This window comes from Filicampus tigris, chromosome 15, assembly GCF_054856515.1.
Source record: "Filicampus tigris isolate MCC_2025a chromosome 15, RoL_Ftig_1.0, whole genome shotgun sequence".
NCBI classification, from domain to species: Eukaryota; Metazoa; Chordata; class Actinopteri; order Syngnathiformes; family Syngnathidae; genus Filicampus; species Filicampus tigris.
The window spans coordinates 18470161-18483548 of record NC_141231.1 but is presented as its reverse complement, the minus strand read 5'-3'; the positions used below and the strand labels follow the sequence as shown (position 1 = coordinate 18483548).

General features: G+C 42.1%; 1 protein-coding gene across 8 annotated transcripts in view; it reads right to left on the bottom strand.

Annotated features, from left to right (window-relative positions):
• cdk5rap2 (CDK5 regulatory subunit associated protein 2) overlaps positions 1-13388 on the bottom strand; it is a 43359-nt gene that overhangs the window by 700 nt on the left and 29271 nt on the right. For 6 of the 8 annotated variants that reach the window (XM_086052918.1, XM_086052917.1, XM_086052916.1 and 3 more), the window contains 8 exons: positions 13151-13340; positions 12645-12763; positions 11721-11933; positions 11124-11419; positions 9966-10115; positions 9741-9876; positions 9081-9127; positions 8896-8944 (listed from right to left, as the gene is read on the bottom strand). In XM_086052918.1, the coding sequence (XP_085909044.1) occupies positions 8896-8944; positions 9081-9127; positions 9741-9876; positions 9966-10115; positions 11124-11419; positions 11721-11933; positions 12645-12763; positions 13151-13340 (1200 nt within the window). Of the gene's footprint in view, positions 1-8895; positions 8945-9042; positions 9128-9740; positions 9877-9965; positions 10116-11123; positions 11420-11720; positions 11934-12644; positions 12764-13150; positions 13341-13388 lie in introns of all 8 variants that reach the window. The other 2 variants (XM_086052913.1, XM_086052914.1) reach the window with 2 other exon arrangements.

The following is a 13388-nucleotide window of genomic DNA, read 5'->3' as shown; positions in this document are numbered from 1 at the left end:
GAAACCCTACTGGTAAAACCTAACCCTAGTTTGAAACCCTAACCCTAATTTGAAACCCTACTTGCAAACCCTAACCCTAGTTTGAAACCCTACTTATAAACCCTAACCCTAGTTTGAAACCCTACTTGTTAACCCTAACCCTAGTTTGAAACCCTACTTGCAAACCCTAACCCTAGTTTGAAACCCTACTTTAAAACCCTAACCCTAGTTTGTAACCCTACTTGTAAACCCTAACCCTAGTTTGAAACCCTACTTGTAAACCCTAACACTAGTTTGAAACCCTACTTGGAAACCCTAACCCTAGTTTGAAACCCTACTTGCAAACCCTAACCCTAGTTTGAAACCCTACTTGTAAACCCTAACCCTAGTTTGAAACCCTACTTGTAAACCCTAACCCTAGTTTGAAACCCTAACTCTAGTTTGAAACCCTAACCATAGTTTGAAACCCTACTTGCAAACCCTAACCCTAGTTTGAAACCCTACTTGTAAACCCTAACCCTAGTTTGAAACCCTACTTTAAAACCCTAACCCTAGTTTGTAACCCTACTTGTAAACCCTAACCCTAGTTTGAAACCCTACTTGCAAACCCTAACCCTAGTTTGAAACTCTACTTGGAAACCCTAACCCTAGTTTGAAACCCTACTTTAAAACCCTAACCCTAGTTTGTAACCCTACTTGTAAACCCTAACCCTAGTTTGAAACCCTACTTGTAAACCCTAACCCTAGTTTGAAACCCTAACTCTAGTTTGAAACCCTACTTGTAAACCCTAACCCTAGTTTGAAACCTTACTTGTTAACCCTAACCCTAGTTTGAAACCCTACTTGTAAACCCTAACCCTAGTTTGAAACCTTACTTGTTAACCCTAACCCTAGTTTGAAACCCTACTTGCAAACCCTAACCCTAGTTTGAAACCCTACTTGTAAACCCTAACCCTAGTTTGAAACCCTATCTCTAATTTGAAACCCTACTTGCAAACCCTAACCCTAGTTTGAAACCCTACTTGTAAACCCTAACCCTAGTTTGAAACCTTACTTGTTAACCCTAACCCTAGTTTGAAACCCTACTTGCAAACCCTAACCCTAGTTTGAAACCCTACTTGTAAACCCTAACCCTAGTTTGAAACCCTACTTGCAAACCCTAACCCTAGTTTGAAACCCTACTTGCAAACCCTAACCCTAGTTTGAAACCCTACTTTAAAACCCTAACCCTAGTTTGTAACCCTACTTGTAAACCCTAACCCTAGTTTGAAACCCTACTTGTAAACCCTAACACTAGTTTGAAACCCTACTTGGAACCCGTAACCCTAGTTTGAAACCCTACTTGCAAACCCTAACCCTAGTTTGAAACCCTACTTGGAAACCCTAACCCTAGTTTGAAACCCTACTTGGAAACCCTAACCCTAGTTTGAAACCCTACTTGCAAACCCTAACCCTAGTTTGAAACCCTACTTTAAAACCCTAACCCTAGTTTGAAACCCTACTTTAAAACCCTAACCCTAGTTTGAAACCCTACTTGTAAACCCTAACCCTAGTTTGAAACCCTACTTGTAAACCCTAACCCTAGTTTGAAACCCTAACTCTAGTTTGAAACCCTACTTGGAAACCCTAACCCTAGTTTGAAACCCTACTTGCAAACCCTAACCCTAGTTTGAAACCCTACTTGGAAACCCTAACCCTAGTTTGAAACCCTACTTTAAAACCCTAACCCTAGTTTGTAACCCTACTTGTAAACCCTAACCCTAGTTTAAAACCCTACTTGTAAACCCTAACCCTAGTTTGAAACCCTAACCCTAATTTGAAACCCTACTTGCAAACCCTAACCCTAGTTTGAAACCCTACTTGTAAACCCTAACCCTAGTTTGAAACCCTACTTGTTAACCCTAACCCTAGTTTGAAACCCTACTTGCAAACCCTAACCCTAGTTTGAAACCCTACTTGTAAACCCTAACCCTAGTTTGAAACCCTATCTCTAGTTTGAAACCCTACTTGCAAACCCTAACCCTAGTTTGAAACCCTACTTGCAAACCCTAACCCTAGTTTGAAACCCTATCTCTAGTTTGAAACCCTACTTGCAAACCCTAACCCTAGTTTGAAACCCTACTTTAAAACCCTAACCCTAGTTTGTAACCCTACTTGAAAACCCTAACCCTAGTTTGAAACCCTACTTGTAAACCCTAACCCTAGTTTGAAACCCTAACCCGAAACCCTACTTGCAAACCCTAACCCTAGTTTGAAACCCTACTTGTAAAAACTAACCCTAGTTTGAAACCCTACTTGTTAACCCTAACCCTAGTTTGAAACCCTACTTGCAAACCCTAACCCTAGTTTGAAACCCTATCTCTAGTTTGAAACCCTACTTGCAAACCCTAACCCTAGTTTGAAACCCTACTTGCAAACCCTAACCCTAGTTTGAAACCCTACTTTAAAACCCTAACCTTAGTTTGTAACCCTACTTGTAAACCCTAACCCTAGTTTGAAACCCTACTTGTAAACCCTAACACTAGTTTGAAACCCTACTTGGAACCCGTAACCCTAGTTTGAAACCCTACTTGCAAACCCTAACCCTAGTTTGAAACCCTACTTGGAAACCCTAACCCTAGTTTGAAACCCTACTTGCAAACCCTAACCCTAGTTTGAAACCCTACTTTAAAACCCTAACCCTAGTTTGAAACCCTACTTGTAAACCCTAACCCTAGTTTGAAACCCTAACTCTAGTTTGAAACCCTACTTGGAAACCCTAACCCTAGTTTGAAACCCTACTTGCAAACCCTAACCCTAGTTTGAAACCCTACTTGGAAACCCTAACCCTAGTTTGAAACCCTACTTGTAAACCCTAACCCTAGTTTGAAACCCTAACTCTAGTTTGAAACCCTAACTCTAGTTTGAAACCCTAACCCTAGTTTGAAACCCTAACCCTAGTTTGAAACCCTACTTGTAAACCCTAACCCTAGTTTGAAACCCTAACTCTAGTTTGAAACCCTACTTGGAAACCCTAACCCTAGTTTGAAACCCTACTTGCAAACCCTAACCCTAGTTTGAAACCCTACTTTAAAACCCTAACCCTAGTTTGTAACCCTACTTGTAAACCCTAACCCTAGTTTGAAACCCTACTTGTAAACCCTAACCCTAGTTTGAAACCATAACTCTAGTTTGAAACCCCACTTTAAAACCCTAACCCTAATTTGAAACCCTACTTGTAAACCGTAACCCTAGTTTGAAACCCTACTTGTAAACCGTAACCCTAGTTTGAAACCCTACTTTAAAACCCCAACCCTAGTTTGAAACCCTACTTGTAAACCCTAACCCTAGTTTGAAACCCTACTTGCAAACCCTAACCCTAGTTTGAAACCCTACTTGTAAACCCTAACCCTAGTTTGAAACCCTACTTGTAAACCCTAACCCTAGTTTGAAACCCTAACTCTAGTTTGAAACCCTAACCATAGTTTGAAACCCTACTTGCAAACCCTAACCCTAGTTTGAAACCCTACTTGGAAACCCTAACCCTAGTTTGAAACCCTACTTTAAAACCCTAACCCTAGTTTGTAACCCTACTTGTAAACCCTAACCCTAGTTTGAAACCCTACTTGCAAACCCTAACCCTAGTTTGAAACTCTACTTGGAAACCCTAACCCTAGTTTGAAACCCTACTTTAAAACCCTAACCCTAGTTTGTAACCCTACTTGTAAACCCTAACCCTAGTTTGAAACCCTACTTGTAAACCCTAACCCTAGTTTGAAACCCTAACTCTAGTTTGAAACCCTACTTGTAAACCCTAACCCTAGTTTGAAACCTTACTTGTTAACCCTAACCCTAGTTTGAAACCCTACTTGTAAACCCTAACCCTAGTTTGAAACCTTACTTGTTAACCCTAACCCTAGTTTGAAACCCTACTTGCAAACCCTAACCCTAGTTTGAAACCCTACTTGTAAACCCTAACCCTAGTTTGAAACCCTATCTCTAATTTGAAACCCTACTTGCAAACCCTAACCCTAGTTTGAAACCCTACTTGTAAACCCTAACCCTAGTTTGAAACCTTACTTGTTAACCCTAACCCTAGTTTGAAACCCTACTTGCAAACCCTAACCCTAGTTTGAAACCCTACTTGTAAACCCTAACCCTAGTTTGAAACCCTATCTCTAGTTTGAAACCCTACTTGCAAACCCTAACCCTAGTTTGAAACCCTACTTGCAAACCCTAACCCTAGTTTGAAACCCTACTTTAAAACCCTAACCCTAGTTTGTAACCCTACTTGTAAACCCTAACCCTAGTTTGAAACCCTACTTGTAAACCCTAACACTAGTTTGAAACCCTACTTGGAACCCGTAACCCTAGTTTGAAACCCTACTTGCAAACCCTAACCCTAGTTTGAAACCCTACTTGGAAACCCTAACCCTAGTTTGAAACCCTACTTGCAAACCCTAACCCTAGTTTGAAACCCTACTTTAAAACCCTAACCCTAGTTTGAAACCCTACTTTAAAACCCTAACCCTAGTTTGAAACCCTACTTGTAAACCCTAACCCTAGTTTGAAACCCTACTTGTAAACCCTAACCCTAGTTTGAAACCCTAACTCTAGTTTGAAACCCTACTTGGAAACCCTAACCCTAGTTTGAAACCCTACTTGCAAACCCTAACCCTAGTTTGAAACCCTACTTGGAAACCCTAACCCTAGTTTGAAACCCTACTTTAAAACCCTAACCCTAGTTTGTAACCCTACTTGTAAACCCTAACCCTAGTTTGAAACCCTACTTGTAAACCCTAACCCTAGTTTGAAACCCTAACCCTAATTTGAAACCCTACTTGCAAACCCTAACCCTAGTTTGAAACCCTACTTGTAAACCCTAACCCTAGTTTGAAACCCTACTTGTTAACCCTAACCCTAGTTTGAAACCCTACTTGCAAACCCTAACCCTAGTTTGAAACCCTACTTGTAAACCCTAACCCTAGTTTGAAACCCTATCTCTAGTTTGAAACCCTACTTGCAAACCCTAACCCTAGTTTGAAACCCTACTTGCAAACCCTAACCCTAGTTTGAAACCCTATCTCTAGTTTGAAACCCTACTTGCAAACCCTAACCCTAGTTTGAAACCCTACTTTAAAACCCTAACCCTAGTTTGTAACCCTACTTGAAAACCCTAACCCTAGTTTGAAACCCTACTTGTGAACCCTAACCCTAGTTTGAAACCCTAACCCGAAACCCTACTTGCAAACCCTAACCCTAGTTTGAAACCCTACTTGTAAACCCTAACCCTAGTTTGAAACCCTACTTGTTAACCCTAACCCTAGTTTGAAACCCTACTTGCAAACCCTAACCCTAGTTTGAAACCCTACTTGTAAACCCTAACCCTAGTTTGAAACCCTATCTCTAGTTTGAAACCCTACTTGCAAACCCTAACCCTAGTTTGAAACCCTACTTGCAAACCCTAACCCTAGTTTGAAACCCTACTTTAAAACCCTAACCTTAGTTTGTAACCCTACTTGTAAACCCTAACCCTAGTTTGAAACCCTACTTGTAAACCCTAACACTAGTTTGAAACCCTACTTGGAACCCGTAACCCTAGTTTGAAACCCTACTTGCAAACCCTAACCCTAGTTTGAAACCCTACTTGGAAACCCTAACCCTAGTTTGAAACCCTACTTGCAAACCCTAACCCTAGTTTGAAACCCTACTTTAAAACCCTAACCCTAGTTTGAAACCCTACTTGTAAACCCTAACCCTAGTTTGAAACCCTAACTCTAGTTTGAAACCCTACTTGGAAACCCTAACCCTAGTTTGAAACCCTACTTGCAAACCCTAACCCTAGTTTGAAACCCTACTTGGAAACCCTAACCCTAGTTTGAAACCCTACTTGTAAACCCTAACCCTAGTTTGAAACCCTAACTCTAGTTTGAAACCCTAACTCTAGTTTGAAACCCTAACCCTAGTTTGAAACCCTAACCCTAGTTTGAAACCCTACTTGTAAACCCTAACCCTAGTTTGAAACCCTAACTCTAGTTTGAAACCCTACTTGGAAACCCTAACCCTAGTTTGAAACCCTACTTGCAAACCCTAACCCTAGTTTGAAACCCTACTTTAAAACCCTAACCCTAGTTTGTAACCCTACTTGTAAACCCTAACCCTAGTTTGAAACCCTACTTGTAAACCCTAACCCTAGTTTGAAACCATAACTCTAGTTTGAAACCCCACTTTAAAACCCTAACCCTAATTTGAAACCCTACTTGTAAACCGTAACCCTAGTTTGAAACCCTACTTGTAAACCGTAACCCTAGTTTGAAACCCTACTTTAAAACCCCAACCCTAGTTTGAAACCCTACTTGTAAACCCTAACCCTAGTTTGAAACCCTACTTGTAAACCCTAACCCTAGTTTGAAACCCTACTTGTTAACCCTAACCCTAGTTTGAAACCCTACTTGCAAACCCTAACCCTAGTTTGAAACCCTATCTCTAGTTTGAAACCCTACTTGCAAACCCTAACCCTAGTTTGAAACCCTACTTGCAAACCCTAACCCTAGTTTGAAACCCTACTTGTAAACCGTAACCCTAGTTTGAAACCCTACTTGAAAACCCTAACCCTAGTTTGAAACCCTACTTGCAAACCCTAACCCTAGTTTGAAACCCTATCTCTAGTTTGAAACCCTACTTGCAAACCCTAACCCTAGTTTGAAACCCTATCTCTAGTTTGAAACCCTACTTGCAAACCCTAACCCTAGTTTGAAACCCTACTTGCAAACCCTAACCCTAGTTTGAAACCCTACTTGTAAACCCTAACCCTAGTTTGAAACCCTACTTTAAAACCCTAACCCTAGTTTGAAACCCTACTTGTTAACCCTAACCCTAGTTTGAAACCCTACTTTAAAACCCTAACCCTAGTTTGAAACCCTACTTGCAAACCCTAACCCTAGTTTGAAACCCTAACCCTAATTTGAAACCCTACTTGCAAACCCTAACGCTAGTTTGAAACCCTACTTGTAAACCCTAACCCTAGTTTGAAACCCTACTTGTTAACCCTAACCCTAGTTTGAAACCCTGATTGCAAACCCTAACCCTAGTTTGAAACCCTACTTGTAAACCCTAACCCTAATTTGAAACCCTACTTGTAAACCCTAACCCTAGTTTGAAACCCTACTTGCAAACCCTAACCCTAGTTTGAAACCCTATCTCTAGTTTGAAACCCTACTTGCAAACCCTAACCCTAGTTTGAAACCCTACTTGCAAACCCTAACCCTAGTTTGAAACCCTACTTGTAAACCCTAACCCTAGTTTGAATCCCTATTTGTAAACCCTAACCCTAATTTGAAACCCTACTTGTAAACCCTAACCCTAGTTTGAAACCCTACTTGAAAACCCTAACCCTAGTTTGAAACCCTACTTGCAAACCCTAACCGTAGTTTGAAACCCTATCTCTAGTTTGAAACCCTACTTGCAAACCCTAACCCTAGTTTGAAACCCTACTTGCAAACCCTAACCCTAGTTTGAAACCCTACTTGTAAACCCAAACCCTAGTTTGAAACCCTACTTGTAAACCCTAACCCTAATTTGAAACCCTACTTGCAAACCCTAACCCTAGTTTGTAACCCTACTTGTAAACCCTAACCCTAGTTTGAAACCCTACTTGTAAACCCTAACACTAGTTTGAAACCCTACTTGGAAACCGTAACCCTAGTTTGAAACCCTACTTGCAAACCCTAACCCTAGTTTGAAGCCCTACTTGGAAACCCTAACCCTAGTTTGAAACCCTACTTTAAAACCCTAACCCTAGTTTGAAACCCTACTTGGAAACCCTAACCCTAGTTTGAAACCCTACTTGCAAACCCTAACCCTAGTTTGAAACCCTACTTGGAAACCCTAACCCTAGTTTGAAACCCTACTTTAAAACCCTAACCCTAGTTTGTAACCCTACTTGTAAACCCTAACCCTAGTTTGAAACCCTACTTGTAAACCCTAACCCTAGTTTGAAACCCTAACTCTAGTTTGAAACCCCACTTTAAAACCCTAACCCTAATTTGAAACCCTACTTGTAAACCGTAACCCTAGTTTGAAACCCTACTTGTAAACCGTAACCCTAGTTTGAAACCCTACTTTAAAACCCCAACCCTAGTTTGAAACCCTACTTGTAAACCCTAACCCTAGTTTGAAACCCTACTTGTAAACCCTAACCCTAGTTTGAAACCCTAACCCTAATTTGAAACCCTACTTGCAAACCCTAACCCTAGTTTGAAACCCTACTTGGAAACCCTAACCCTAGTTTGAAACCCTACTTTAAAACCCTAACCCTAGTTTGAAACCCTACTTGTAAACCCTAACCCTAGTTTGAAACCCTAACTCTAGTTTGAAACCCCACTTTAAAACCCTAACCCTAATTTGAAACCCTACTTGTAAACCGTAACCCTAGTTTGAAACCCTACTTTAAAACCCCAACCCTAGTTTGAAACCCTACTTGTAAACCCTAACCCTAGTTTGAAACCCTACTTGTAAACCCTAACCCTAATTTGAAACCCTACTTGCAAACCCTAACCCTAGTTTGAAACCCTAATTGCAAACCCTAACCCTAATTTGAAACCCTACTTTCAAACCCTAAACCTAGTTTGAAACACCATAAATAAGTAGGTCCCACCATCCCACTCGCACCCTCCGATGTCATTATCTTGCAAGAAAAATTAAATCTTTAAGAAAAAAAGTTGTTTTGTTATAGATTTTTTTTTTTTAAATGAATTATTTAGCGAGAAAAAAGTCTGAATGTTGTGAGCACAGCATTTGGAATTTGCCCCCATTTAGCTTCAAGCAAGCTAAGAGAATGTGCATGAATGCAGCAGCCGCTTATTGACGAGTCGTTGTCATGACGATGCATGATGTCACCCATGCAAAAAAGCTTCATGCGTCACGCACACCTTTTACCTTGTCCTCCAGTCGGGCCTTGTCGGCCAAAGAGGTGACAGTGATTTCTCTAACGTTACGGGTGGGTGGGATTAAAAAAAAGAACAAAACATACAAAAAATAAAAAAAACAAGAAAACACCAGTGATTGAATGAATCAAGAGCTCACATTTGTGTGCGTCTGTGTTGTGTTTTTGTGGAACTCACTTCTAAATTTCCGCGGGCTTTCTTTAGAACGCCGTGGGTGAGAGACACTGTGGGGACCCAAAAATAAATACATAAATAAATCATCATCACACGCAGCATACATATGCTTGCACGTTGCTTGACACACTTGTCTGTTATGCACATGACGTATCACAATTCTTTTAGAAAAAAATTCTAAATGTTCTAAGATAAGCATTTATTTCTTGAAAAACATGAAAACTTTATTCTCATAAATGATGAGATTGTTTCGCGAAAGACTTCTGACAAAAGAAATACTTTTTTCCTCATAAAACAATGACGACTTTTCATGAAAAAATGATTTTAAAAAATCCTTTTCCATGAAAAGAAAACTTTGCCATCATTGTCATAAGATTACGCAGTTGAAATTTTCTTTTAAAATGATTTTTTTTTAAACTTGTGAATTACAGTTCTTTCCTCAGATTTTTTTTGCATACATTTTTTTTCGCATAATTTTTCTGACACAAAACAATGTTATTTTTGTAGGATTACACCTTTGTTTTTGTCTGTAGTTGAAAAACAAAATCCTTGCAAAAGTGAGGTTTCAAACAAGATGTTATCAGCGGGACGCTTCTCGTGTGTGTGTGTGTGTTTTTTTTTTCCTTCTTCAATTCAAGTGGCTTGAGTAAGAAAGACGCGTACGCTGGTCGATGATGACCCTCTCCATGCCCTCCTTGAGCTGGTTGGTGGTGCGCAGGCGTTTGACGGCTCCGCTCAGCATTCTGTCTTGTTGGGACAATCTGCTCTTCAGACGCGAGATCTCCTTCTTCAGATCCTCCTGCCGGTGCGGGATGGCACGGTGGACATTTCATGACAGGAGCAAATGTTGAAAACGGGATGGGATGGCGCAGGTTTGCACCGGCGTACCTGCTGGTCGTCGGCCGCTGCGGCGTCGGCGCCCCCTGCCGGCAGGGAGACCCTCCACACCAACTTGAGCAGTCGGGCGGCCTCATCCTGAACCTGCTGCATAGTGCTCACGTCGCCCGACAGCTGCTTCACGTTCTCCTCCTCCAGCACCTCAACACAAACCAATGCATTTGGATTTTTACAAGTTATAATACGCTTTGATTTGAATGTCAATGTCTGCAAAATTTTTTTTTAAGGTTAGGGTTAGATTTAGAATACAGGTTGCATATTTTGTTATCTTGGCTTTAGCTCACCTGCTAGAGTCGCTGGCCCATTGACCAGCGGGTTGGTGGTTCGAATCCCATCTACGCATTTTTGTTGTTACATGAATGATTAAATGTTTAAAGTTTTACCAGTATGACTAAATAAATGACTAAATAATGCCTTTGAATGATGCATTTAACGCGAGGCTAACACTTTGTTACTGTTATGACAACTAGTCAGCAACAAGATGGCCATAGTTGAGTGGTTAGAGCAGAGGACTGTGACATGGATGACCAAGGTTCAATTCCAGCCTTAGACAGCTTTCAGCTGAATGCCAAAAAAACACCTCATTTTGCCCCCCCCCCCCCCCAAAAAAAAACACCTATACATGGTTGTTTTTTTTCACAGAAAAACACCTTACCATATACATGGTCATTTATTTTTGCAAACAAGCGCCTTACTATATCCCATGGTCGTTTTTATCGCCCAAAAATGCCTTACATGGCCCTTTTTTTCCCAAAAAAAGCCTTACTATACATGGTCGTTTTTTTCGCCCAAAAATGCCTTACTATACATGGTCATTCCCCCCCCCGGCCCCCAGAAAAGCCTTACTATACAAAGTCGTTCCACCCCGATTTTTAATCGCAGTCTTTTAATTGCCACCCCCCCGCAATGATGTGATAACTATTGCATCGCAAGTTTCAAACATCGTGATGTTATCGTATCGTGACATGCCTAGTTTTTTAAAAAAAGTTTTACTTTTGAAGAGATTACAGTAAATGTCAATGGTTACTTGAGCATTCTGTTGTTGTGTTCCATTTTTTTTGCCGAGTCAAAAAGTCAAAATTGAAATAATCAGTGATCAAAAGTGTTGTGACAAAGTGATAGTGGACAAGTCCCTACACGCGAATCTACCTTGTTGTTGAGACAGTGACGCAGCTGCGCGTCCATGCCGTGCGCCAGCTTGCGTCCTTCCGAGATGAGCCTTCGGAGGGCGCTGTAGTCCTCCACCAGCGCCAGGATGTGGCGCCCGTTGCGGTTGGCCCACAGGCGATGGCCCGGCACCAGACGAGAGGGAGCGCCCGTCACGCTCTCGCCAGAGCTGCTGCTCCCGCCGCCGCCACTGTTCACCTCGCAGCGCACTCGAGTATTTGCGCTGTCGCCGTAAAGAATGTCGGCAACTTCACGACCGGGCGACGCGCTTTCTTCATCTACAAGCAAGAGGCGGGACCATCAGTTTCATGCATTTCTTTTTAAGCGCGGTTCATCGGATATGTACCATTTATACCACCGATTCTTACTCTTGTTTCATTTTTTGTTTTATTTTGTTTTGTGTTATTGGAGTTACGCACTCTGTGTTAGCATCAAGCTAGCGGGCTTTCGAAAAAGAAAATGTTGACAAACAATAAAATACATGTAAAAGTGTTTGATGGCGATGATGATGAATGCATCCCCTCTGCCCGAATTTGAGGCAGGAAAACTCCTTCTGACATGGCATGGGCGTGCGGGTACCTGCAGAGGAGAGCAGGTAGTTGATGTTGATGGTTTCGGAGCGGCCGGCTCCTCGCCACAGCTGCTCCTCCAGCCTCTGTCGCAGGGTCGTGTTGGTGTGGATGCTCCTCTCCAGCTGCACGCGCAGGTGGCGGATCTCCGACAACAGCACGGAGAGGTCCGCCGCGGCAGCGGGCGAGAGAGCACAGCCGGGATCTGCCGTTGCGCTGGTGCCTTTGTAAAAGACAGAAGTGGTGTTACATTTAAGGACGTATCGTATTCAAGGATCAAAGAAAACTATTCAAACTTTCTTTGAATCGAAATATACTTTTATTTTTTTCCCCACAATTTACTGATTTTACTCAAGTAAATAACGGTTCCAAGCTTCGTAAAAAATTGTAGTTGAAAAATACGATTAATCGTGATTATGGAAAATTTTGAGGTTAATTAGGTAAAAAAATGTAATCGTTTGACAGCACTAACCATCCATCCATACTATGTATAAAATATCATACTTATAACTCAAAATAATATCTGTACACAAATATAAAATGAATGTGAAATGGAGATAAAATATATATTTTCTTCATACTTATAAATGCAAACCACCGGTAGCTAAATTCAGCTTATCTTTAGCAAACAAAATGAGATGACTTTAATATCACTTTTTTTTCCAGAACAATTTTTTTTTCAATTGAAGAATTCAATTGAGAAATGAAATGTATACCTTTCCCTCTTACATTGCGTAATTCGTGAACAGGCCAGTAAACTAGGAGTATGACTCACTTTGACACTGTATAGTAACATCCCATCATTTAGTTTGCTTGTGTCAGACTTTGACTCTAAGAATGTGATCTGGTATGAATTCGATCCGATTGAAGTCATTTCAAAGTTTGCTTCCCTCGCTTATTCTGTGTTGTGATGGAATGCAGATAAGAAACCAACTTGGACTGTGCGCCGCCGTCTCCATCTTCTCGCGAACTTGCAGCTCCACACGCAGCGACTGCAGCAGGCGCTGCGAGTCAGTCACGTGCTGTCGCTGGAGCTTCACCTCGCACTGCAGACTGAACGCAAGAAAACACACAGAGTCGCAAGACAAAGGGTCAAAGGTCATTTCTTTTGTTTAAAAACAAAAAGGCACAAGCAGACTTGTGTGCTGGATTTGGGGAACAATGACGACAGAACAATGAGCAAAGGAAAGCGAGAGGAGCGAAATGCTAAACTGGACTTTGGGTTTCGGATTTCAGTGTCAGTCGGCAAAACACAGAGGGGGCCCCCCTTTGCTAGCTGTTGGCCAGTAGGGGGCCCTGATAGCCGGCCGATATTGATCCGAATCAACAACACGACCAAAAACCTCGGTAGCCACTGCAATGACACGTCGGGATTCAAATGGGGCCCCACGCGGGCAAGCCTGTTATCGAAACAAGCATTTCCAGTGTGCACGCTCACACCTGCGCAGCTGGTCCTCGCTGGCGCGCAGCGACTGCAGCAGCCTGGCGTTCTCTCGGCCGCCGAGCTCCAGCTTCTCCTGCAGCCTGACGTTCTCCTGCCTCAGGATGTCGCACTCCTTCCTGCTTTGCTCCAGCTTGGCCGTGCGCCTCGCCAGGTTCTCCCGCAGCCTTTCGCCCTCCCGCTGTTTGTCTGGAGGAGAGCAACGGCGTGGCGTGACCCGCCTTTGCATCATAAAAT